Raw genomic sequence first — 25,734 nt, 5'->3', positions numbered from 1 at the left:
AAATAAATCATTACTTAATGCTGAATGTGCATTAAATAATGATCTGCAAAGAAATATATAATGTAATGTTTTTTAACTGCATTAAAGTGTCATAATACTGTTATCATAGTGATAGCCAAGTAAAAGCCAGTAACAGTAAGTAGTTACAGCAATGCGAGTAAAACAACATAACAGAGTCTTCCTCAAAAACTACTACTATGCCAGTCTGTGCTCTTGCATAATTAGCTTGTTAGTCTGCCATGTGTCAGCAAGTGTCAGTCAGCCTTTTCAAAAGCACTTTAGGAGTGACAGGTGAATAACTAGCATTGTTACATTCATTGTAACAGATGGGACACTGTCTGAGCATGTGTGTCACTTCATATCAGCATGCCAAGTATTCAAGTGTCATACAGCTGGGTCAATAAACAAATCACTTTTACTTTCTGAAAAATGTAACACTGAAAATTACCATAACTAATAAAGCTTTATTTCACATTAGACTTAGTTTCTGACAGATGTGTCACGCAATTAATTATTCTGATAACTGCAGCAATGGCTTTACAATACACCGCTTAAACATACATATAGTCTTTTTGCTGTCTGTCACATATAGGCACTAGTTTACTTTTGAATGTCTCAGAAAATGGATTGTCACACTTTATGGTCCCGAGCAGTGTTGATTGAATTCATTTAGTCTCCTACCATATCTAAAAATTACATATATAAAAAAAGCCGCACACTGTCAAATAATTTAGCAGATTGTTGAGCTGTGTAGATTTTCTTACAAGTATTTTAATTTATTTCACTCCACACCTGGACAAATTACCATGAGCTCAAGCTGTTTTGAAACATTTATCCAGAATGTGTTGTGTTGAGACCTGCAGTCATATTTTCTACTTACAGTCAGAGCAGAACATGTAAGTGAAAGTGTTGGGGGTAGAGAAAGAGAAGGAAAAAATATGAGGATCAGGACCATTCAGGCCGTGGTGTTGTTCTGCTGAGTTTAGCGGTTTCCGGTCTAGATATGTGAGGACTACTGCCAGGTCTTGAAGTCCTTCCTGTATTCATGGAAAGACAACGAGTTGTGTTACTGGTACTGTTAATTTGAGGTTTAACTAAATTAAATGCATGAAATTCAATTAAAGCATTTAGACATTTAGACATTACAAAAGTAGTTTTGAGTTCAATACACAAATTTCACTAGCTAGACTCTTGTTTATCAGTAAATAAAGGACAAAGGCCTACCTAACAAATATATTATATAAAAGGATCCAGGAGTACAAAACATTACATACAGGCAAAGCACATCACAAATGGCAGTAGAGTACATGACTCAAAATGTTATATTGGAATTGGAAAAAAAGATATGTCTTAAAGAAAGAATATTTCTTAGAGGACAAAATGAATGCAAACAGAATGCACTATATTATATATACTATAAGCACTACAGAATGCAGGATATTTCTATATTATATGTGACCCTGGACCACAAAACCATAAGGGTCAATTTTTTGAAAATGAGATTTATACATCATCTGACAGCTGATAAATAAGCTTTCTATTGATGTATGGTTTGTTAGGATAGGACAATATTTGGCAGAGATACAACTATTTGAATATCTGGAATCTGAGGGAGCAAAAAAATCTAAATACTGAGAAAATCGCCTTTAAATATGTTCAAATGAAGTTCTTAGCAATGCATATTACTAATCAAAAATTAAGTTTTGATATATTTACGGTAAGAAATTTACAAAATATCTTCATGGAACATGATCTTTACTTAATATCCTAATGATTTTTGGCATAAAAGAAAAATCGATAATTTTGAACCAAAATTTTGTTTTTTTGGCTATTGCTACAAATATACCCCAGCGACTTAAGACTGGTTTTGTGCTCCAGGGTCACATATGAGATATACATTTTAATCATCATTAGCCCAAGAAATTAGTTCTTTTTTTTTTATATATCTGCAACACGCAGCTGAATTTGGAATAATGTAATAGAAATGACGTGCAGAAAATTGAACATACTCTCTTCATTTAAAGTGCTTCATACAAACTATGGCTTAAATGTGTATGTTGTGTGTAAGAAAGTACCAGATGTTTTGCTGGACTTGAGTTTGACTGGTGGAATAGCTGTATTGTGTGTTCCCAGGTATCGGCACTGCCGCTGGTAATCAGCTAGTTGTTCATCTCGGGTCATGCCAGGAGTGGGCTTCACAGATTCTAGACGCTTCAGGAACGCCTGAAACCACACATAATTACACATACAATAACATACATGTCCAAAAGAAAAACTCTTTTGAAGTAGTGAATATTTTGCTGGCAACAAATCAATTGATTCATTAAAATTATTGGTTGAGGATACTTTCTATTAAACCTTGTGTTATGCAGTAATCACAGCCAGGTCACTTACTGAACTGAATTCAACATATGAGCATGCTGAATTACAATTAATTCATTAAAAAATGTATTATTATTATTAGCAGGCTGGCCAAGATTGCCTTCATTTAGCTTGGCAAAATAATTGTTGCATAATAATTGTTGAAAAAAAAAAAAAAAGACAGATGAAGAAAATGATGTTAATGACAATGTGTAATAAATTAAATTAAAGTTACAAATTTACATAAAATAAAAAATTACAATTCAATTAATTATTATTACTAATGAACACTTTTATACTGTATAAAATTTTTACCATTTATAATTAATAATAATAACAATAATACTTTTTTGCATTACAGTTATGAGAATTTGGGAGAAATATGTGCTTAATTGTCACAAAAATACCACAAAGGTCCTTAAATAGACTTTATTTTAGCAAAACATTTGACCTTTTTCTTTTTTTTAGGGTTGAAATATGACAATTGAAATTTTCTTGACATATTTTGTGATTTATCCTAAATACTAAAATCTTTTGGACATCTATAAAGTCATATTAACTAGCCTCAAACAGAATAACCAAGAGAGTAGTGTGCCTACAACTATGCACTCTGAAAAGTCACAGTGAGCCATTGAGAGTAAAAATAACCAGTGCACAAGGATCAGAATGTCACAGGCTGTCATGCCTCCGTACGTCGGTACAAACAGCCCTTTGGAAACCTCTCAGTAAGCAAAACCCATGAAAAGAGCTGGGACTGGAAATAGAGTAAAGGTGAAGTTAGAGGACAGCTCTCTCACTGCTCTTAAAGAAAGAGAGTGGCTGTCTTGTACTCGTTCTTGTGTTCCAGCATTAGTTGCTAGGCAGTAAAACGCTAACAAGACATAGTGGAACATGCAGTCTGAGTCACAGCTCGTATTCCCTGCTTCTACTGATTAAGGGGTATTTTATTTCTATTTTATTCAATAAAAACTGACAGTGGGTCTGACTAGCTAAGGAACTGTGAGGTCTGTAAAGATGGCCGAGAGAGCGAGAGATTATGCATGTGTAACAGTGAGAAAGTGAGGTTCAGAGAGAACTACAGTATCCCTTTAAATTATACAGTATTTTATTGCAAGGGGAAAAAAAGGAATAGAGTTTGCGTAATGCGTTCTCTATCACTGGAGCTAGGGGGTGAATCCAGAATAATGTCAAGTCCAGCATGTGTGGAAAACTACGTCCACCTGTCTCTTCTCGTCTCAGTCAGGTGGTAACTGTCTCTCTGCTTTTACTGGCTGTGGCTGCCAGCGCCCCTACCCCATGCACACACACTTTCACAGAATACTAAAATAAACACTCTGTCAGAACACTATTACATCAATGAATAATAGTAGAAAAACAGAATCCAAAAATACACTACCATTCAAAGTCTTTTTTTTAAAAGTCTCTTATGCTCATCAAGTCTGCATTTATGCAATTAATGTAATTAATTTCTGTGATGGCAAAGCTGAATTTTCAGCACCCATTAGACTCTTCTGTGTCACACGATCCTTCAGAAATCATTTAAACATGTTGATTTTGTAGTCAAGAAACATTTCTTATTATTAATCTTAAAGGGTTAGTTCACCCAAAAAATTGTAATACTGTAATTAATCACTCTCATGTCGTTCCAAACCCTTAAGAACTTCGATCATCTTCAGAACACAAATTAAGATATTTTTGATTATGTCCGAGAGCTTTCTGACCCTCCATAGACAACTACCACTTTCAAGGCCCAGGAGGTAATAAGCCATCATTAAAATAGTCCATGTGACATCAGCAGTTCAACCTTAATTTTATGAAGCTACAAGAATACTTTTTGTGCACAAAGAAAATAAAAATAACAACTTTAACAATTTCTTCCAAGTTCCAAGACGCATGCGTGTGGTGCTGCTGACACAGGAGCCAGCGCTCTGATGTAGAACCCGGATGCGCTGAGCTTGTTTACAAGCAGAGGAACGCACATGCATGCGTGTGGTACTCTTGTGAACACGTGTCGAAGACTGACACAAAAGAGAAGAAATTGTGGAATAAAGTTGCTATTTTTGCTTTCTTTCTGAACAAAAACTATTCTCGTAGCTTCATTAAAATTAAAGTTGAACCATTGATTTCACATGGACTATTTTAAAGGGGTGTTTGTCTGTTTTTTTTTTCCTAGGCTTGTTTGTTTATTCTACAACGCTCAGTCCCTTCTCCGATGAACGCTCTGATGATTTCCTGGTTTTATGAAGCCCCTCCCTCAGAAATACGCAATGGGCTTAGATTGGTTAGCTGGTCCAGTGTGTTGTGAATCGCTAAACCACCTAGTACAGTCCAAAAACATCACATCCCTCACATCAGCGGCATGTGCTCCGGTTATATTGTAAACAATGACGTTGTCAATATTGCTTATCAATTTGACCCCGAATGAGACCCAGAGAATATTAGTGAAGAGGATCGCGCAGAACCTGTGCAAGCAAGCATGTTTCAGAATGGTATGTTTTTTTATTTGTTGTTGTCTCATACTTTTAGATACGCTGTTATTTGTAAATGCTACTGCTTATGTTAGCTTCTAATATACGGTTTAATCCTGATTAAAGCTGTAATTTAGCAGAATACATGACTGCGTTGTAGCATTTTTGTAAAGTAATTGTTTATTTTGTAACAATAAGAAGTGTTTGCCAGCAAGTACTGTTCGCTACCATGGCAACCACGTGCTTCTCAGATGTTTAACGCTTCTCGTAGCTATGTGAAAAATATCTGTATGTCTATACTCAAAATTTATAATTGTTGGAACACAGTTCATTGATGGAGCTGAGCTGATAATCTGAATGAGAGAGAGAGAGAGATGCAGAGCGTGTGCAGAGCAGGGCGATGCTGGAACAGGATTAAGAACATTGCTTTAGAACATTGATTTTGAAACTTGTGAATCCATTAGAATCGTTACAAGATTCTTGTAACCCTAGTTTTGACAGCGATTTGACAAGATTCGTGCACTCCTAGTTTTGACAGCGTGGCAACAACACTTCCTCTTCTCTAAAGCAGCGCAACATGGCCTCACCCCCTTTGTTGCATGTTCCCGGGGGCAGGGTTTATGTAAATGTCTGGGTTTGTGATATCAACAACCCGGGAAGTAGCTTGTTGTAGCCCCTACCAGCTGTATTTGTAGGCATTAAACTGCCAGAATTTTATAAGACAATATCTCCGTTTGCATTGAACTTTCAGCGTTGTAACTTTGCAGATATTGTTTATGCTCAAACGGCAACATTACACACTAACTAACATTAAAAAAGTTAAATCAAAAACCAACCACCCCTTTAACAATGTCCTTACTACCTTTCTAGGTCTAGAACATTGCTGTCTATAGAGGGTCAGAAAGTACTCAAGATTTCATCAAAAATATCGAGTTCCGAAGATGAACAAAGATCTTACGGGTTTGGAACGAGATGAGGGAGTAATTAATGACAGAATTTTCATTTTTGAGTGAACTACCAATTAAAAAAAAGTTGTGCTGCTTTATATTTTTGTGGAAATCTTTGATGAATAGAAAGTTCACAAGAACAGCCTTTTTTGAAAAATTCTGTTTTTGTAAAATGTTGTTTTGTTAGACAAATCTTTACCGTCACTTTTGATCAACTGAATGCATCCTTGCTGAACAAAGTATACTTTAAAGAATTTGTAAAAAAAAAAATCTTAAAAAAACAACTTTTGAATGGTGGTGTACATGCATATGCTCAACAACAGCACACTTAAATATAAAATCTCTTGCTTGACTGAGGCTGACAAATAATTGAAGTTTCTCTCTTATAATAGGAGTTGCTCTCAGTGTGATTCAAGTCTAATCTAATGTTAAGAGAGGGCTTCACTGCATAACTAAAAAGAAGGGGAATAGCTCTCTCTAGTGGAGGAACTTTCCTGTTACATTAAAAGACTGACACTGACCAGGTTTTCCTTCTGAATTCGCTCTTGCTCTCGTTGTCTGTTGAGGGTGTTGTGGTAAAGGCGTATGGGTGGTGCACTACTCCTGTGACTGCTGGTTTTGGAGCAGGCAGAGCTGTCGCTACGTGAACGTGCCGATGACCGGGACAGTTCACATAATAGCTGCTGGTTCTCCCGGTCGATCTCCCGTACCTCTTTATTTGTGAAGGAATAGTTCTTACGGCTGCTGCCAACACTGCCAGGGCTGGAGACCATAAGTACTCTGTTTAATTGTTTCTCTACTTTTAAAAACACTGCAAGGGAGAGAAAGAGACTCTTAAGAAACCGCCACAACATCATCAACAACAACAAAAACATCTCAATTCACGGCACAAACCTGGTCCATCCTCTCCTTCGGAACTTATACTGTCCTGAGCACCCGAAACATCATTCACAACCATCTTCTCAGTAACACTGGGCTGTTGTTGCTGTTGAACATCTGTTGCCACAGGTTCAGAGGGCAGAACCACATCAATGGACTGGGAAGGACTAACATTTGGTGTCGAGAGAGGGGTAACATCAGTAACTGTGTCTTCAGATTCTGCCGTTTCTTTTTGTTGTTCTTCCTGGTAAGCTGAACCGACCCGCTGATGTTTTACAGGTGATTTCTGAGATTGAAAAGAGCTTCTCTCTTCACTACTGTGGGAGGACTCAGGGTCAGATGAGGAGGAATAGCTACGGCTCAGCTTGTGGAATTTTCCAGCAGATTTTTTAGGTGTTCCGTGGGACAATACCTTATGTTTCATTGATCGCGTGACTGGCGATCTCATATCCTCCTCACTTTCATCATCACTACGATGGTATCCATCATCATCATCATCATCATCGCTGTTAACACTAACATTGGTTCTACTGAGTTTAAAATCATCATCCAGCTCTCTTTCCTCATCAGATGAGTATGAATGCAGACTAGATCCTTCATCTGATTGGCTGTTGTTCACAGTCTCTGGGCTTTTGGCATTTGGGAGTGATGAAGAGCCCTTGAAAAATCCATCTCTACTTTGTCGCTCTCTTTCATATTTTGTCTCTTCACTTTGCCCCTTGCTGCCCCGGTTTGAATCATCCTCCAGTTTGGCTTCATCTTTACTGTTCCTTACACTTTGAGCTTCACTTCCTATCTGATCCACTGAAACATGGGTTTCTTTACCGGTTTTCTCATATTGTCTTTCCGTGGCCTTCTGTTTATTGAGCTGCCCATCCTCAAAACCAAGTCCACTAGCTTCACAGTCACTGTCAAAGAACGAGTGGTCCACTTCTCCCTCTAGCTCTTTGGGGCTGTACATTTCTGAAGTGTGTCTTCCAAATATGCCCTCATTCAATGGAACCTGAATGGAAAAAGAAAAAGTTGTTGCAGTGAAAAATAAATAAATAAAATTACTACCAACAACTCTGATAATGCTTCACGCAAGTGGAGAAATTAATTGTCTGAATAACTTCTATATTTTCTGGAGCAGTGGTTCTTAACCAGGGGCCAACAATGGGCTCTCACCAAATTAAGAAGGAGGCCTCAAGATAACGTACAATTAAAAAAAAAAAGCCAAAGAAGAAAAATAAAAGTCTATGAATCACTATTTGTTATTTTTAATTCACCTCCTCAACAGCCGTTCCTAATGACGAGAAACACAGTTTTATATATTTAAAATATTTATTTAAAAAAATGTTCTAGCTATGCTAAGTTCTATTTTTATTTTATTCTAAACATTAATCCTTGTCCAGTAAATATTGTTGTGGACAACATATAGTCAAAAAGGTTGACAAACAATGTTCCAGAGATTAATCATTTTTAATGACCACTAAAATAATGATGAATGCAAAATTGACTGCTTTTAACTATTGTTTTATTTCTGCTTATTGATTTACTTATTGTTGTCTAATCATTTAAGTGAATCATTAGACAACAATCAACACATTATTAACACATTTATTATTATTATTTAACAACAATTGACACTTCTTGTAATCATTATTAACAATAATGACATAGACAAATGTAATTGTGTAAAATTAATTTTTGGATGATTTTATCATTTATCAGTACACCCAATAGTTTTACTTATTTTTATTTAAGCATTAAGTGAATACGGAACATAGATTGCAGAACACAAAAAAGCCAAGGGGGAAATCCAAGGGTTCACACATTGCCAGACATAACACAATGCCATAAACAAGCAAATAAAAGTACACCCAATATTAAGGGACTGATAACCGATTTAATAGAAATTACAATATTTACTAACGGGAAAAAGATCAATTAACACTTACAAAGCAGAGGTGAGAGAAGTGTATCTGAACATGCTCATAATACACACACAGGGGACATGTTTCTATGACAAAAGCTTTAACAAGCTTTTGTAGCAATGCTGCCACAGAAATTCACGTTTAACAGACTGGCAAGCTCTGCTACGTTTAATGTGCATATTTTATTTAATTACAAATTAGACCATAAACGTGTCCAAATACAAAACTCACGCACGCCAACGCGAAGTCATACAGCTAACGTTAGTTAGCAGTGCCTACCTTTTGACATTCACATCAAAACATGCGCGACCGCGACACTGTCAGGCTAACTTAAATCTCCAACAAACAAAGCTGACGTACTTCATTTTATTTCTCTGTATATCTCCAAATGCTGTCCAGAAAGACAGAGTTTGAAAATAAGAGCTAAAACAGGCTCTTTCAACTGTCCACCTCGCCGCACAGAAGTTCGTTAGTTATTGTAACTAGGTGACGTCATTTCCGCAAATAGTCTGATATATTGCAATGCGAGCAAATTATTTATTATTATTTTTAAGGTTTTCATGGTTTCTTGCACTGCTATTTTGTTACAAATAACGAAGCTGTGATAGATGTGTAATGCATCCACTCCCACATAATGTTGAATAAAAGAAACAGTTGTGTTGATTCATTTTTTAAAATGTATTTATTTAGGAAACCTGTAGGCCTAATGTTTTTTTCGGGATTCTTTGATGAATAGCAAGTTCACTACCGTTCAAAAGTTTGGGTTGTGTAATTATTTTCATTCTTTTATGAGAAAGAAATTAATACTTTTATTAATCAGCAAGGATGTGTTACATTGATAAAAAATTGATAGTGAAGACATATTGTTAGAAAATATTTATATTTTTAATGTATATTTTGAATGCCGTTCTTTTTAACTTTTTATTAAAAGAATCCAGAAAAAAGAATCACAGCTTCCAAAAAAAAATATTAAGAGGCACAACTGTTTCCAACATTGATGTGACACTGAAGAGTGGTGTAATGGCTGATGACCCCAGTTTGAAAACCCTTGCCATAGATGTCCCATGTATGTATGAATGAATGAATAACAAATGCCTTAACAACATTATTACATTAATATCAATACATTAAAAAGAAGAGAACGTTAAGAATATTTAAATGCTATTAAATGCAAGTCAATTTAAATCTTTAATGTCTAATTTTTAGTGTCTAAATATTGTTTTGGACTAAATTGCATGTGATGCATTCATTTATTTGTTTATGTCAGTGACTAATCAACCATCTCTAACCAGGTGAGCTGCATTTTTATAATTTTCTTTGTAATATCACTCAAGCTGTTAAACAAGCATTAACTGTGACCATTGTACATGTTTATTGCTGCTGCTGCCAACTCATTCCTAAAGGCTGGCATTCTGCTAGATTGTGGGCGTGCAGCACATAACATTCCCTCAAAGCCTCTTTCATGTTTGCTTGGCACAAGTGGCATGGCAGATCCATCATCCTCACACCAGGCAAAGGCCAGACTTGTAAATCCACCATCCCTATTCAGATGCCACCCTCTGCTTCTAAAATAAATGTATAATAAGCTATTGTAAAATAGGTTATTTGTACATGACCAATTAAAGGACAATGCAGAGCTGTGCAATAGCGTTTTTACCTTTTCAGTTTTGTTTAACGTAATCTGTGACAGATAATTCTGCAGCAAAGAACAGAAACATAATTTGAGAAGTCAGTAGATGCAAAATAACCATAAACTCATAAGCATGAAGGAAGAAACAACAACACAATCCAACAAAAACTTTAGTGTAATTTGTCTTTTACGAACCCATTTCAACTTCAAATTAACAGTTCGATTTTTTTTTCTCACGTAAGACAAGTACAATTTTAGGAAGACCATAATGTAAACTGTTTCTTTATCTTTATTAAATCTACTTATTAAAGCAGAGTATCTCTGATGAACAAAGTGCGTACGGGTGGAACTGCACAGCTTGTTCGCGAGCTAGGAGGATTGATGCAGTCACGTGATAATGACCGCCCATTCTTGATCATGATTGGTCGGTATCAAAGAACCACGTGGTCTAAACAGCATCTGCACTTCTGCTTTTCCATTGTACTACATTGGTCTGTGTGCTGTGTTGCAGAACACTTCTGATCAACAGTGGAGTGACTGTGTCACGCCCAGTTAAACTTTTATACGGCATATTCTTTGTGAAATCATCCAGACATCAGCTATGTTTTTGCTTGAGACAGAGTCGGTGAGTCAATTTAATTAATTGATACTATTATGGGCATGAAAAGAAAGCATCATGTTTAACTAAGTAGTAAAAAAAATCTGTTTCAAGCATTTAAAAAACGAGTCATTATATTTGTCAATTTTAAAACTCATAACGCGCTTTAAAACTTTTATTAGAAAACGGTAAGTCTTAAGGTTCAAATGTTGTTTCTGTTTCATTACATATACATTCAGCTGGACTGCATGAGTAACCTTTTTGAAAACGGGTATGCGGTGAATGGAGGTTTGAATGGTTCCGGACAATCTCCTGCGCATCTCGCGGCATGCGGAGGGCAGGCTTTCTGCTTGCTTTGGCTGCTGCAAACCGGTGCTGATGCAAACCAGCAGGTACAAAGTCTTTAAAACCGTCCCCTATTTAAATCAGCAGTAGTTACTTAGGTTTGTGTTGATGATCATGGTATTCCTGTAAGGTAATCACTATGTCCAGCCTTTTCGCATTTTATTTTTCAACTTTTTATGTGATTTTCTTAAGGACGCGAGTGGAGAGACACCCATGCATAAAGCAGCCAGAGCGGGCAGTTTGGAGTGCATCAGTGTGCTGATGGCAAGTGATGCACATTTCGAGTAAGTGTATCGTTTCATAGTTCCTGTTTCAAGCATTTGTTTGACAGAGAGAAACTGCTAAATATTCACAATATTTGCATATTTAGAAACTAAAATTATAGTGCCATTCTTGGTATGCAGTACATGTACATTTATTGTCCCAATCATTTTATAATCTTATTTGTTTGGAAATCATATTTTTATTTTATTTCAACACAGTAGCCCATCACATGTTCGTGAACATAGGAGTTAACATTAGTTTAACATGCTATCTTCACTTTTTTTTCCTCCCCTTGAGAATATTGTTTTATTTGGTTATCATTTTAAAGATTTTTCATATACTCAATATCACTTTTTTGGTATTCTATCATTTTTTAAAAATATATTATCTTTGGTGTCGCTTCTACAGTGTATTCAGTAACATATATAATTTGGTTTGTCTCACTTCAAAACATTCATAGAATCTTATGAATTACAATAATAATATAATATTAATATTTTTATTTTATGTATAAAATGTTAATTTTAAAAGCTATCAAAATGTGTCAAAAGACATGAATGGTAGTGTAAATAAAAATAATATTTTACATCTAAACATATAAAACATATTTTAATAAGTTTAAGGTCATTAAGATTTTTCTAATGTTTTTAAAAGTAGTCTCTTATGCTCACCAAGGCTGTGAAATATGATTACATTTATGATTACAATCAGTGTTGAAAACAGTTGTGCTGCTTAATATTTTAGGGAAACAGTGATACATTTTCAGATTCTTTGACTTTGTTTTTTTTTTACTTATTTAGCCTATTTTGTAAGTGTGACAGTCTTTACCGCCACGTTTGTTGAATAAAAGTATACATTTCCTTCAAAAGAAAAAAAAAATCTTACTTTTAATATCTAAATCAGCTTGACACCGCTCTCTTAAAAATAAAGGTTCTTCATTGGCATCAATGATTCCACAAAGAACCTTTACCATCCATGGAACCTTTTCATTCCACAAAAGATTCTTTACACTGAAAAAAGGTTCTTTAGATTATTAAAATGTTCCAATTTCTTTACTGAAAAATGCCTATCTTTAGCTGTTAATTTTATTACAATTGTTTATATAATCAATCCAAAGGCACAGTTAATACAATTCTTGAGATTAGATAGACATACATAGGCATATTAATTTTCAAAAGAGCTCAAACATAACAGGAATGCTCCTGTGTTTACCTGTTAAAGCAAACATCATCCTCAACAACTATAACCATCTTATGAATATAAACACTTCTCTAATTAACTATTTCATTTTCCACTCAGCATTTGCAACAACGGTGGACAGACAGCCGAAGATATTGCATGGTCTTGTGGGTTTGAGGAGTGCGGGAGGTTTTTGAACATGCATCGCAGAACACGAGACTCAAAGAACGCTTCTTTATCATCCCTCACTGAACGGCACATACTGAGCAGCACTCTCGCAGGACAGAAGAGAGGCTGCGAATGCTCCAGCGCTCAAGACGGAAAAAAAGCACGGGACTGGTGATGAATGTTCTCAGAGAGAGAGAGAGAATTTGAAGTAACATATAGGCTGTTTAACCATAACTGGTGTGAATGGTAAACAGAAGTATCAGTATGTCATCAAGAGTCTGAATTACCGGTGGACATTTGGTATTGAGCCTATACTGTTGCCTCAGCAGTCAAGATAAATTGACACCGTTCTGGGGTCAGTGATTTGGAGTCTTAAGTACAATAGTAATGACTGACACTAGTACTCCAGAACGGTTCAGAGCCATGCTCCATACATATACCTGCCAACACAGAGCAGACAGGAATCAAGGAAAAAGCAGAGAATTTTCTTTGGGGGAGACTTGTGGGTTTCTCACTGGAAAAGTGCAACATTTAACTTGGATCACATGTGTGTTGTGAAGCAATCATATAAAAACTCTGATGGCACTGAAATGCTTTCAGAGTTTTATGACAGTGTATAAATATGTGGCTGCAAAAGAGAAGAGAGCTGACTTGCTGCCAAGCTTGGCTAATCAAGACGTTCTTAATAAGGCAAGATTAGTTAAGCAGAGGTTCAAGTCTCCCCAAAGGTCTCTGAGAAAAGTTAGAGACCCTCACAAAGTCAGAGACTTTGCAATAGTCAATGACTAAGGAAACATTTGCCATTTTAGGAAGATATTTTAGCTGCGGTTTCTTTTTATTGATTTGCAGGAAGCCTTATCTTGTGTAGACGGTTCAAAGATATCTTGTGAATTTAATGTCTGATGAACTGGTAAAAGTCTCGAGGATATGTCGTCATTAATATCATCCGTTTGCAGCCTGACTGAAAATCATGCGAGATGTTTCTGAAATGAATGTAACCTTTAGCGTGACTGAAAACGGATGTTACAATAGGCATGGACATGTAAAACATTGTAAGGACAATGAGTAATAAATCACTTTTTTGTGACATGTCGGTTTGCATTTCCACATGAGACTTCCTGTGTATCCATGAACTTAGTATGAATAAAAGTGGATAAGTGTCATGCACGTGACTCAGATGGTCTTGGGTCTCTGGGGAAGGCAGAGGTTGTAATAAGCATTTTGATCCCAGAACTCTGGCCCCTTCCATCCACACCAGCCCTGAAAAATATACAAACATCATTAACAAATGAGTTGTTAATTCTGAACAAGTAAGTGATGTTTTAAACCATGTTACACTTTAAATCCCATGTGTGTCTGGGTATAATAAAATAACTTATAAAAGATTATTGTTGTAGTAGTTTGTTTATTATTAAAGTAGCTTGTTATCATTAAGACAGAATAGAACCATTTTATATTTATTTATTTTTAATTAAAATGAAATGGTCTGACTAGAGTAGTGTTGTCAAATGTACTTTGTCAGTGATGGTCTGCAGGTCCTCTCCACCAGTATAGTGAGGGTCCAAGATAAGAAAGCGTATTTGTCCAGTGTTCTCACTCCATGCTACGCCTAAAATGGTGTGTGCAAGTACTCCGCCACCTGGCAAGAAAAATATTGGCTTTATTTTTCAATTACCATTTACATCTAAAGATAGCAAAACAAAAAAATGCATAAAAAACAAGCTACCTATACTACAAAAGTATGAGGTTGTTTTTGAAAGAAGTCTTTCATGCTCAACAAGGTTACATTTATTTGCTCAAAAATACAGTGAAAGCAGAAATACTGTGAAATATTTTCCATTAATATATTTTAAAATGTCATTTATTCTTGTGATGGCAAAGCTGATTTTTCAGCAGTCATTACTCCCATCTTCAGTGTCACATGATCTTTCTAATATGTTGAATTTGGTGACCAACAACCACTGCTTATTACAATGTTGAAAACATTTTTTTTTCAATATTTCTTGAGAAAATAATAGAAGTTAGAAAAGAACAGCAAACCTCAAAGTTTTGAACAGCAGTGTATAAGATACAAGTATGTTAGATCAGATGTCGATTATGGGGTGAACCTTGCTCCTATCCAATCACAAGTTGTAGGAAGGCGCTAAACAATGTTAACGCACCAATCATGACAGGAGTTCCTTCGGTCTGAAAGTGGTTGGCCAGCTCTCTGCCCTTGGTTGTCAGCTCTGATCCCTGACTTTAACAGAAAGACAATCATTTTTATAATTGAAACCATTCAGAAACTTTTATTGTAAATCTATGTTAGCACAGGCTTGCATCAGCTTTAGTTCAACTTAAAGCTGGAATACCCTACAGGGCTTGCCTAGATTTTTGCCCTGATATCTGATTTGGAGCAAATTTGTCGGAGTTGACAGATTTCACAAATTCTCAGTTTAGGCATGCAGTCAAGGATATCAAACATGTTTCATATTTTGAGCTCATTTTAGACCACATATTTTGTGTGTGTCTGGTGCTGTGTGATCCTTGTTTCGTTGTTTAGTGTATGATACCCAGAGTTGTAATAATTTACAAAGAAGGCAAGTGAATGATGCCTAGTGTTTTAAAATGTGTTTAAAATATGAGTAGTGTATTCCAGCCTTTAACCAAAATTCATAGCCTCTTGTATGCAGTGGTATATGGAAGAAAAAAAGGTGTCCAGTTTTCAGAATCTACTCCAATATGATCTGTTGTGGCCATTAAAGAGGAAAAACGTATTACCACCCTAAACAATAAACAAACATTAAACACACTTTGTATACCTGACAAACATGATCTTTGAGGTGACCCCCAGCAGCTGGTTAAGGACAGCCTGAACTTCGATGGAGCCAATCCACTGACGTGAACCCACAAATCGTGGCTCTTTATCCCCAACATCCACAAGAGCCTGAAAAAGTAACAAATGTTCCTCTTAAATACATATAACAAGTAAGCACATCCCATTGAATGACAATTTTGTTTACCTGCTGGATCTGCGTGTGTGTGGGCACAGCTGTCTCCACATATCCTTGCTGCTGAAACCAGGAGCAGATAGTCTGAAGGGAACGATATGCACATCCCCAGCCATCATCATCCACACGATCCTGCATGTAGTGATGATAACTGTACACACCCTGCACCAGATACAGCTACAGAGAGAAAAACAAGACAAAGACAAGAGTGTTAATGGTTCAACTTTACTTTTGGCATCAAGAGATTTTGCTCTTTAAAAAGTGCTCATGAACATATTAAACCACCTTTAAAATGGGTAGTTCACCCATAAATGAAAATGTTGCCATCATTTGCTCACCACCCATGCAATTTTCTTTGGCATTTATCATCAATTATGTAATTCTTTAAAGTAACAAGCCAAATGTGCCATTGGGAAGATCTGATTCTGATCTGTTTCTTATTTAAAACTATCATTTAACTTTAAAAGTTTTTGACCATAATTTAAAAAAGTAGTATGGAACATTATGTATACTGGCGTATTTTTTGTAGCTTGAACTGTCTCTGTATAAAAAAAGAGCAGTGTGAACTTTTTTTTAATATTATCCTTTTGTGTTCTACAGATAAAAAATAAGAAATAAATAGTAACAATAAGATAACAGATTTGGAACAACTGAATTTAATTTGTGGGTGAACTATTCCATTAAAGCACAGTCTCACCTTAGCATCCTCAATGTTGGGTGGGTTCAGGTGTATGTGGGGATTGCGGAGGTAACCGTCTTTATAGGCTGCATCAGGGAAATGAAAGGCATTGGCACGTCTCAGGTATGGCCTGTCACTTGGCAACTTAAACCTCTTGTGCAGATCCTACACACAAAGGAAGTTTACCTGGTTTAGAGAGCACTCATGTGAGTCACTAATAAATAGCAATTCTTAGGATTAAAATATTGTTCAAAAGTCTGAGGTCAGCAAGTTAATTTTTTTGAATAGATGGGTCCAGGCCTCTTATGCTCACCAAGGCTGCATTTTTTGAACAAAAATACAGGTAAAAACAGTAATAAAGTGAAAAATTATTACAACTTAAAGTAAATGTTTTCTTTTTTAGGAAAGTTTAGAATGCATTTTATTCCTGTGATGACAAAGCAGAATTTTCAGCAGCCATGACTTCAGTGTCACAAGATCCTTCCGAAATCATACTAATATGGTGATTTGGTGCTCAAGAAACATTATTATTATTATTGTTATCAACGCTGAAAACAGTTGTGCTGTTTAATATTTTTGTGAAAACTGTATTACATTTTTTAAGGGTTCTTTGATGAACAGACAGTACAAAAAATGTATTACTTTAATTTATTATTATTAAAATATTATATATATTTTTTCAATTTAATGCATACTTGCTAAATACAAACATTTTTTTTTTTTTTTTTAATTTTTAAATTTTTAAATTTTATTATTATTATTATTCTTACCGACGCTAAACCAGGAGTGTCTAAACTCGGTCCTGGAGGGCCGGTGTCCTGCAGAGTTTAGCTCCAACTTGCCTGGAAGTTTCAAGTATGCCTAGTAAGACATAGGGGTGTAAGAAAATATTGATACACGCGAGTATTGCAATATTTTGTTTGGTGATACTGTATCGATTCTCAAAAACAAAATATCGATATTAAAAAAAAAAAAAAGATTGTTTTGAGTTTATTTCCCGACCACTATAGCAGTCTTCATCTCTGAACTTAAACATTGACAGGAAATACTAGCATTAGGGCACGGCACTAATGTTAGCGTTAATATAGTTCACTGCTAGTAATGGAGGACGAAAGAATTGTTCCAGCTCCTGTTTCGGTGTACAAAGCTGAAGTGTGGCATCATTTGGGTGAAATCCAAGTTGAAAGGTTCAACATCTGTATTTATTTTATTGTTTTACATTTGTTTTGTTTTCTTTAGGAATCCTGCAAGCACTTTATTTTTCATTGATATTAAGCAGATGTAATTCTTTTGTTCAGATCAAAATGTTATGGCATTGTATGTTTTGTAAACTTAACTGTGAACTTTTAAAGCAGGGTCTAAAAATATATGGCCTTTCTATAAAATAAATTTTATACATAGGCCTATTATAAATTTAACTAAAGAATCCTGCAATCACTTTAATTTTTCCCCCTTTACTCGTACTGCACAAAAAGTGGTTTAGTACCGTTGAATGTTACAGGGACTGACTGCAAATGCAGATCCCACTGTGTTCTGGTTAAATAATTTATAATAATTTATTTATTTCTAAGGTTTGCATATGGTGGTGTGTTCTTAATGACAGCTTTCCTAAAATTATATCCTATTCCTAAAATAAGAAATAACCCAATATATCACCTTGCTTATAGTATCGCAACCCCTGTATCGTGATATGTATTGTATCGCCAGATTCTTGCCAATACACAGCCCTAGTAAGACATTGATTAGCTTGTTCAGGTGTGTGTTATTAGGGTTGTATCTAAACTCTGAAGGACACCGGCCCTCCAGCACTGAGTTTGAACACCCCTGTGCTAAACCTTTGAACGTAGTACATGTGCTCATGTCTTGCCTCTCTGGCATCCTGTAGCTGGCTGTCTGGCACTCCTGCAGGGTAGATTACAGTAGTGAACCCAGCTGGTTCAGGCAGTTGAAAGTGAAATGGCTGTGGCACCAGGAAAGAGGAGCCCTTCCTGTATCGTAGCACCACCTCTTCCATGTCTGCCAACTGCTTATTTAATGCCTCCACCAGCCCTGTACACACACTGAACAATCACACACACACACACACAAACAATGATTCTGCTGTACTTCACAACTCTGCAATTAGCATTAAAATCATAGCAGTAAAAACACTTCCTTACAAACCTTATGATTTTAAGAGAACCTGAGCCAAAAAATTTTTAAAAATGCACTCACGTTGTCAGGCTCTCATCAGTGGTCACAGACAGAACACAGTCTAAAGGCAGTGGCATCTTCACACAATGCTGCTGTGTGCTCACTCTGATGAGACTAGGAGCTTCATTCCCAGCAGGTTCTGTGACCTCAAACAACAGCTTCATATTCACTACGGTCTAGATAAAGATGGACAGCAGAGAGTTACTGTTAGAGTGACTGTTAACGGTTACTGCCTTTCAAATACTCTAGAAAAAGACTCTCACAGGTCCAGATTTTTTCTTATCTTTCTTTTTTGATGACTTCTTGCTCCCACTATAATCTAACCTGTGAATAGCAATAAGGAAGTATTATACTTTGTTAACATCCTTACTGTGCATACAGTATAATACTCTACATTTACCATATACAAACATTAAAGATATGAAAGGCGTAAGAATACATACTCTATATACTGCAGAATATCTCCACATGATGATGCTTCTGTCAAGCTTTCCACGTTTGACTGGAAACCAGTGTTAGGCCATATTAATACTGGACTGTTACAGACAGTTAAAACAATATTTTTGGATGATACTTTGGATTGGAGACCCTGGAAACTTTTTGATATCGTGCCTTGACTTTGTGCACCTGCAAGAAGGGAACACAGAGACTCTTTTTCTCCTTTCATAACCAGCGTATATGCTTTCATAAAAGAAAGTTAATTTTAAAAATTCGAAGTTTTACAAATCAAGCTCATTCTTTTAGAATTTGAGCTTTACCATTTGGGTTGTCAAGCTGGCAAGCAAACTCCAAGATTCCTTTCAATCGAAATATAATGTCACACTCTTCTGAATGAACCTGGGGAAATCAAAACACACATCATTAACTACATAAGATTCAAATAATTGAGCATATAGTTCTTGCTGTTCGTTACAGTAAGTAATTCTCTCTGAAGCATGTGTTGACAAAATGCTAGTTCATACTATATTAATATTGTATGCAACTATGGTTTCACGAAAAAGGCGTTTTGTTTTCAACAACAGTTTGTTTGAAAATAGCTTATTACCATTTTAATTCCCTCGATCAATGATCAAATTCAGCTGCTGTCACCAGGAGGCTGACATATTTGATGAAGTATCATAACGCGTCCGCATCTTCTTCGCGTAAGTTGATTTCGTGTCACAGGGAAAGTACAGTCTCGTACTGCCCCCTGCTGACCTAAATGTGACTGCTCAATGTGTAAATGATCCAAATACAGGACCATGACAAAAAAAATCTACTGTAGCCTACTGTACTACTTTGCCATTTTAGAAATTGATTGTAAGTAAAGAAAATACAGAATTATTATTTGTTTTTCATAACAAGTAATTTTGCTTGGGAATGTTTATTTCATTTTTTTTAGACTTCAACAGTAAAAAGAAACAATAGTTGTGGGAGAGAGAGAAAAATGGCAAAAACAGTTATGAAACCATGACAATAATATCTAATATTTAATGACAGAATATTGTTAATGAAGTGTTTATCAGATCAGATTATTTTAGAAGGAATAATAATGATACAAAATAAAATAACAATTGAATACAATTGAAAATAACAAAAAGCAGCCTCTTTACTCTTACACTTTTACTGGCTATTATTTCAAGTTAACATATGAAATCTCTGTTTCAGGAACCATTCAGTTCTCTGATATTTTTTCCAGGTCTTTGTATTTCCTCGTTCTTCATGGATCTAAGTCTTCAAATTGAACCTTTATCTGCTATGTTGTGTCTTCTCCTATCATTCAAAAATAAAGTCAACTTGTAAGTAGTAAACAATCGAAATTTTCATCAGTTTTACTGTTTGTTTCAACTAGTTTTCTTACCTGGATGCTGAACTGGTGGGCTTTACTGTGGTGGACTGTAAAGCAAGGCTCTCAGGGGTTTCCCTGAGACCGGCAGCTTTGTTGTTTTCTTTCAGCTGCATTGAGATGATGTTAGTAAGGCTGATATATTCCTTATGGAGCCTCTTTACTTCCTGCCGCAGCAGATTCCTCTCAGTCTGCACAGTGAGCAGGCAGCACTCTAGTTCATCCAGCTCCTCCTGAACTTTCTCTGCTCTACTTTCAGCATCTTTTATGACCTGACCGCTGTGGTCGAGTCTCTCTCTTAGAGTCTGGTTTTCCTGTTGTAGCTGAGTTAGGATCTTCCTCTCTTCGGTTATTTCTGCATCCTGTTTCATTCCATGAGATTTCCTGACTGGTTCTATTAAGTTATGTACCCTCTCTTGGAGCACAAAGACTGTTTCTCTAAGCTGCTGCTTCTCCTGGTGTTCACGGCATGGGAGTCTCTCCAGATCTTCAGACTGAGGTCTGTCCTGCTTTAAGACCTCTGTAATTCTTTGCCTCATTTGTTGGTTTTTAATGAGAAGTTGCTTGTTCTTCGTATCCAGGTCTTTGTTGATGTTTTTAAACTCTTTAAACCTCTTCACAAATCTCTGCAGCTCTGTTTTGCATTCTCTTGAATAGGTCTCCATCTTTTTAAGCTTCTTCTTAACTTCTAGGTTTTCCTTCTCTAACCGTGTCCACTTTTCTAAATACCCCTCAAATGGACACTTACGGGTAGCACAGCTTGCTTCTTGTTCTTTCTTATTCAAGCTATCCTCCTTAAGACGCACAGTGCCTTTAAGGTTTGTGGTTGCTTGAGACTTGATGTCCATAGCCTGGGCTCCTCCTGCTCTTGTTTGCATGGAAGGGTTAGAATTTAACCCACATGGTGAACTACCGTCTGAAAATCTGGACTTCTCCATGATATCCGTGGCTTTAAGAGATGTGTGTCCTTTATCAGGTCTATGTAGAGCTATTTGCTTTCGCCTTCACCCTGTTCACTGATACAAGAAACTTCTTTCCTTTTGTGTCCGATTCCTGAAAAGGATAACCTTATTTACCTCAATTTAGAATAGCAACCATTTGAACCGATTTTAATTACTAAAAACAAGAAATATATATACAATATCATTAACTGTGTAAACCAACCAACAAACAACTTGATTCAACCGAGTAAAATTAATCGAAGGTCCGTTCACAGTTCACACCAACAATACAAATAGCCTAAAGATAACTAACCATAACGTTATTAGTTTATAACCAAGGTTTTATTTAATATCTATAAATATCTATAATATAATAAAAGGAATAATATTAACAGAGCAGGAGTAAATATACATTTATAACCTATTACCTATTACTTAGGCTAATTATTACTTATGTAGCTAACATTATGCAAGATGCCAACTCACTTTATTAGGCTATACCATTTATTACCTAATAATTTGTAATATTCGCCTCATTAGGTTATCCTGATTCTATCTGTGGGTGAAAAATACATTACCGCGAAGTGGAAGACACTTTGATAATTCGCTTAGGCTTCTTGCTTCGACTCACATTTAGGCCTACATTAATTAGAGTGTATCTATGGTAACATGCTAGTCTCCTCTCGTGCGGTTCGCGTCACTGCAGTAGCCTACGTCGCCTCGTGACCTTTTGTTCTTCTTATTTTTTTTTTTAATCAATTGAAGATATTAGCCGCGCGTTAGTTCAATATTGTTTCATTTCCTGTATGACCAAAGGGTAATTTTGACCATCGGTCGATTTGAGTATACAAATTGTTAGGTTCAAAACTTACATGATCCCTGTAGCTAGCTATAGATCCTGCACCTGCTGATCGATTAATTAATATACAGCATGCAGCCTATTGCAAATATTTTTGTTATAACAGCAATTTTTGTAATATTTTTCAGCTTCTGCAACATCCATGTCCAAGTTGCCTGTAAGAGGCAACAGTGAAGAAGTATACAGAAATGAAGGGCATGATTGAGGTAAATGTGATAGATGGAGAAAACAGAATGAATAAAAATAAGGTACATTTCACTTGGGTGAAAATGTTTTTTTTTTCAAGCTTATATATATATATATATCCTTTGCAGGTGTTTTGAGTTGATTAGCTGATTGGCATGTCACCATATTCTAATTTGTTGAGATAGTGAATTGGTGGGTTTTTGTTAAATGTGAGCCAAAATCATCACAATTAAAAGAACCAAAGACTTAAACTACTTCAGTCTGTGTGCATTGAATTGATTTAATACACAAGTTTCACGTTGAATGTTGAATTACTGAAATAAATGAACTTTTCCACGACATTCTAATTTATTGAGATGCACCTGTATTATATATTATATATTATTTGTTGGTATTGGTGATACATATATTTGGCTATACACTGTATACCATGGCAGGACACTACATCACTCCAGGTGGCAGTAAAATTCCAAAGCAGGCTTTTCTTTACCAGTAATGACAGATGAAGAACAAAGAAGGAATTCAGAATTGAAATTAATAAATGCTTACTTGTAACTCTTGACATATAGCCTATTGAATCAGCAAATTCTTCCTGTGACCTGCAGGCACATCAAACATGACGGCGGTGATATAAAGACAAAAAACCACTTGTTCTGAGTCTTGTTGGACATTATGTTTCATGTGTCTGGAAAATGCTCCCCTTTTCTGCTCAAACACACCTGATAAGAGATATTATGATTCTCCAAAAACAAAACCTTTATTCATACAAACATATTTCAGTCAACACATCCTATTCCTATAAAGTGCAAAATACTGCATCCCAGCACACATGACACAACAATGCACTATCCATAAATGTGTCTTTCAGTATCTGGTTGACATGATTGTGCATGAATTGTGGTAAAACTTTATGCCTGTGGTTAAAACAAGATGTTCATGCACTGAGTAGCTGACTTGTAGTTTGTGCCCTCATGTAATCAAAAGAACAAAGAGAAGGTCAAAGGTCTGCACTCTCAGGAGGTTTTGCCCTGGCATGAGCGTGGGTTTCACAGTATAGCTCATCATCTATAAAGTAATATCCTTTCTGCTTTAGGTTTTCTTCACATTCAGCGCACACAAAACAGTCCGGATGACGAAACTTATCCTGAACCTTCACAACCGTCCCACTGAGAAAACAGACAGACAGAACCAATCAGAGATATCCATAGAGATAAATGTAACGTTGTTAATTCCTGAATAAAAATGAACTTCCAGTGGCCTGACTTACATTATGCCGTTACCACACTTATCACACATTGGTAGCTTGTGCAAGTTCCCCACAGGAGCAGATGACTTGGTCCTAGGGGCACGGACTTTCCTTGTCACTAATGGACGTGTACCTGCCAATCAAAAAGATCTGAATCCTAGTATCAGTCATGTTTACATTTTGTAAACCTGAATGAATCCAATCCAGTTGCAGATGTTGGAAGTACTGTTTAGTGTAGGTACCCCACTGCAATTCTAATATTTGTTTACATGTGCACTATCTATTCAGAGGAAACATGTCACTGGATCTGATATGAGCAAAACTGCCATTTTTTTCTTAATGACACCTAAAATAGGTCAGACATTTTTTCTCAAATATTCCAATGTTCATTTAATGTATTATTTAACAATATGTAGTGCACATCCAAGAGTGCATATTGCATAATGTGTATTAAATATGCAGTCTCTCTTGTTTTTGTGTCTATCTGTTACTGTTAATGTGTGTTTGTCATACCCTCACTGTCGATAAAGCTCTGTAATGCTTTAAAGGATCCCGACTGTCGCGGTTCATGGGGTTCATCCTCATCTTGATCTCTTTGCAGCATCCGATATACTTCGGACTCCTCTATATTGTTAAGTTTCCTGGGACTACACACACACACAATTTCAATGTAGGATCCAACTGGATGTTATATTTCAATAAACAATGATAACCGAGCAGTGATTCCTGATCAGCTCAGCGCTATACTGACAATACAGAAATACCCATGTTCTGATCATTAACTGATTTGAATTCCGGATCAGGTATGAAGTGTTGAACATTCACCTTTCTGGTTTGCTATGGATGAGGCCCTTGAGTTGCCCTTGTAAGGCGTCCTGGATATTGCCTGAAGAGTAAAGGCCAATAGGGGAGTTGTAGGTTGGGCTCACCACCTGACGTGTTTCATCGATGTTGGCTGCGGCCACAAAGGGTGAAGCCTTTTGATTATGGCCTGTTCCTGTTGGTCTGTACTCCTGTCAGGCAAAATTATAAGCATTAGATCATATCAAACCACATGATACAGATGGACATCATACACAAAATATGAAGACACATACTTGTCTCTCTGCCTCTAGGTTAATTTTAAATGGATGGCTTTTGTTTTGTTCAGTGACATTTGGTGACCACAGCTTAGTCTCTGGTCTGCAAAACAATAATATGATCACATTTGTAATTATTTCTTGCTTTTCCTATTTGGTCTGTTTATAATTATTCGAATACATTCAAAACCCCAAAACTCTTAAAAAGCTAATGCACATCAGCTGCCAGCTAATGTACACTTCCACCATGTGGTGCAGTGTGCAAAATGATGTGCTGCTGTCCAGCAAGTTCTACCCAAGCACATTCATATGACCTCTGACCTCTCTACGGTAAGTGTGATCTGGTAGGTGGCATCCTTGATTAGATTCTGAGCCTCAGAGTGCATCATGTTTTCTGCAGAAACTCCATCTATCGCTAAGATGATGTCTCCAGGAGAGAGGTTCACTCTGGAAGCTGTACTTCCTGGTGATATCTGAAAACACAAAAAAGTAGACAACATAAGCAGAAGCCAACTGAAAGTGTTAGCAAATGGCAAAGCTCCAGTTCCTGTTCTTAATTATGTTTAATATACAAAAGATGTTTAAAAAGTAAATTCGTCTTCTTCTTCCTCTTCTTCTTAAGTTAACTCTTATTGATAGTTCTTAGTTTTTTAGTGTGTGTGTGTGTGTGTGTGTGTGTGTACCTGGTATTCCCTGTTTTGGGGGTCAGAAGTCACCACAAGGATAGTAATACTAGTACATTTTGACCTTGTGGGGACATTTTAGTCCCCATGAGGAATACAACTTATAAATAATACAGAATTAAGTGTTTTGAAAATCTAAAAATGCAGAATGTTTTGTGTGAGGGGTAAGTTTAGGGTGAGGGTAAGGGGATAGAAAATGCAGTTTATACATAGAAAAAACATTACCTCCATAGAATGTCCCCATAAAACATGGAGACCAGTATGTCTCTCTCTCTCTCTCTCTCTCTCTCTCTCTCTC

The 25,734-nt window shown here is 36.2% G+C and overlaps 5 protein-coding genes across 6 annotated transcripts in view; 1 reads left to right on the top strand and 4 right to left on the bottom strand.

Annotated features, from left to right (window-relative positions):
- Window positions 1-204: 204 nt before the first annotated feature.
- Window positions 205-9,057, bottom strand: LOC107656437 (cilia- and flagella-associated protein 97-like). Of its 2 annotated transcripts, none has more exons than XM_016444312.1 (5): window positions 8,932-9,057; window positions 6,671-7,658; window positions 6,298-6,587; window positions 2,076-2,223; window positions 205-1,037 (listed from the first exon to the last, which is right to left on the bottom strand). In XM_016444312.1, the coding sequence occupies exons 2-5, from the start codon at window positions 7,614-7,616 to the stop codon at window positions 946-948; spliced, it is 1,476 nt and encodes a 491-aa protein (XP_016299798.1). In that variant the 5' UTR covers window positions 7,617-7,658; window positions 8,932-9,057; the 3' UTR covers window positions 205-945. The 2 variants fall into 2 exon arrangements, with proteins under 2 accessions (XP_016299798.1, XP_016299794.1); XM_016444308.1 differs by having other exon boundaries at window positions 206-1,037; window positions 8,851-9,057.
- Window positions 9,058-10,693: 1,636 nt separating this feature from the next.
- On the top strand, window positions 10,694-12,952 carry LOC107656428 (ankyrin repeat domain-containing protein 37-like). The gene is made up of 4 exons (XM_016444297.1): window positions 10,694-10,826; window positions 11,039-11,191; window positions 11,337-11,428; window positions 12,708-12,952. The coding sequence occupies exons 1-4, from the start codon at window positions 10,803-10,805 to the stop codon at window positions 12,928-12,930; spliced, it is 492 nt and encodes a 163-aa protein (XP_016299783.1). The 5' UTR covers window positions 10,694-10,802; the 3' UTR covers window positions 12,931-12,952.
- A 957-nt stretch (window positions 12,953-13,909) lies between these two features.
- Window positions 13,910-19,782, bottom strand: LOC107656418 (ufm1-specific protease 2). Its single transcript, XM_016444285.1, has 12 exons — window positions 19,663-19,782; window positions 19,376-19,454; window positions 19,061-19,244; window positions 18,881-18,941; window positions 18,639-18,793; window positions 18,292-18,484; window positions 16,443-16,589; window positions 15,758-15,922; window positions 15,557-15,681; window positions 14,918-14,994; window positions 14,270-14,394; window positions 13,910-14,015 (listed from the first exon to the last, which is right to left on the bottom strand). The coding sequence occupies exons 1-12, from the start codon at window positions 19,663-19,665 to the stop codon at window positions 13,929-13,931; spliced, it is 1,401 nt and encodes a 466-aa protein (XP_016299771.1). The 5' UTR covers window positions 19,666-19,782; the 3' UTR covers window positions 13,910-13,928.
- Window positions 19,783-20,453: 671 nt separating this feature from the next.
- LOC107656796 (protein Daple-like) lies at window positions 20,454-22,993 on the bottom strand. Its single transcript, XM_016444747.1, has 2 exons — window positions 22,978-22,993; window positions 20,454-21,391 (listed from the first exon to the last, which is right to left on the bottom strand). The coding sequence occupies exons 1-2, from the start codon at window positions 22,991-22,993 to the stop codon at window positions 20,454-20,456; spliced, it is 954 nt and encodes a 317-aa protein (XP_016300233.1).
- Window positions 22,994-23,133: 140 nt separating this feature from the next.
- The window catches only part of LOC107656980 (PDZ and LIM domain protein 3-like), a 5,298-nt gene continuing 2,697 nt past the window's right edge, over window positions 23,134-25,734 (bottom strand). Inside the window, exons 2-7 of the mRNA XM_016444952.1 lie at window positions 25,075-25,226; window positions 24,772-24,856; window positions 24,500-24,687; window positions 24,188-24,321; window positions 23,696-23,807; window positions 23,134-23,594 (exon numbers count right to left, since the gene is read on the bottom strand). Coding sequence (XP_016300438.1) covers window positions 23,426-23,594; window positions 23,696-23,807; window positions 24,188-24,321; window positions 24,500-24,687; window positions 24,772-24,856; window positions 25,075-25,226 — 840 coding nt within the window. The 3' untranslated portion in view covers window positions 23,134-23,425. The remainder of the gene's footprint in view (window positions 23,595-23,695; window positions 23,808-24,187; window positions 24,322-24,499; window positions 24,688-24,771; window positions 24,857-25,074; window positions 25,227-25,734) is intronic.

Source organism: Sinocyclocheilus anshuiensis, unplaced genomic scaffold (assembly GCF_001515605.1).
Source record: "Sinocyclocheilus anshuiensis isolate Anshui unplaced genomic scaffold, SAMN03320099.WGS_v1.1 scaffold85, whole genome shotgun sequence".
NCBI classification, from domain to species: domain Eukaryota; kingdom Metazoa; phylum Chordata; class Actinopteri; order Cypriniformes; family Cyprinidae; genus Sinocyclocheilus; species Sinocyclocheilus anshuiensis.
The sequence above is the reverse complement of the archived record's forward strand: the minus strand, read 5'-3'. Positions and strand labels throughout refer to the sequence as shown.

Excerpts from the sequence above, each read along its gene's own strand:
- LOC107656437 (XM_016444312.1), bottom strand. The coding sequence starts at position 7,616 with ATGTACAGCCCCAAAGAGCTAGAGGGAGAAGTGGACCACTCGTTCTTT. Across the intron at positions 6,588-6,670 it reads CGAAGGAGAGGATGGACCAG|TGTTTTTAAAAGTAGAGAAA; the intron begins GTTTGTGCCGTG and ends TCTCCCTTGCAG. Across the intron at positions 1,038-2,075 it reads CAAGTCCAGCAAAACATCTG|GAAGGACTTCAAGACCTGGC; the intron begins GTACTTTCTTAC and ends CCATGAATACAG.
- LOC107656428 (XM_016444297.1), top strand. The coding sequence starts at position 10,803 with ATGTTTTTGCTTGAGACAGAGTCG. Across the intron at positions 10,827-11,038 it reads TTTTGCTTGAGACAGAGTCG|CTGGACTGCATGAGTAACCT; the intron begins GTGAGTCAATTT and ends ATATACATTCAG. Across the intron at positions 11,429-12,707 it reads GCAAGTGATGCACATTTCGA|CATTTGCAACAACGGTGGAC; the intron begins GTAAGTGTATCG and ends TTTTCCACTCAG.
- LOC107656418 (XM_016444285.1), bottom strand. Across the intron at positions 18,942-19,060 it reads GATATTCTGCAGTATATAGA|GTTAGATTATAGTGGGAGCA; the intron begins GTATGTATTCTT and ends TGCTATTCACAG. Across the intron at positions 15,923-16,442 it reads CCAACATTGAGGATGCTAAG|CTGTATCTGGTGCAGGGTGT; the intron begins GTGAGACTGTGC and ends TTCTCTCTGTAG.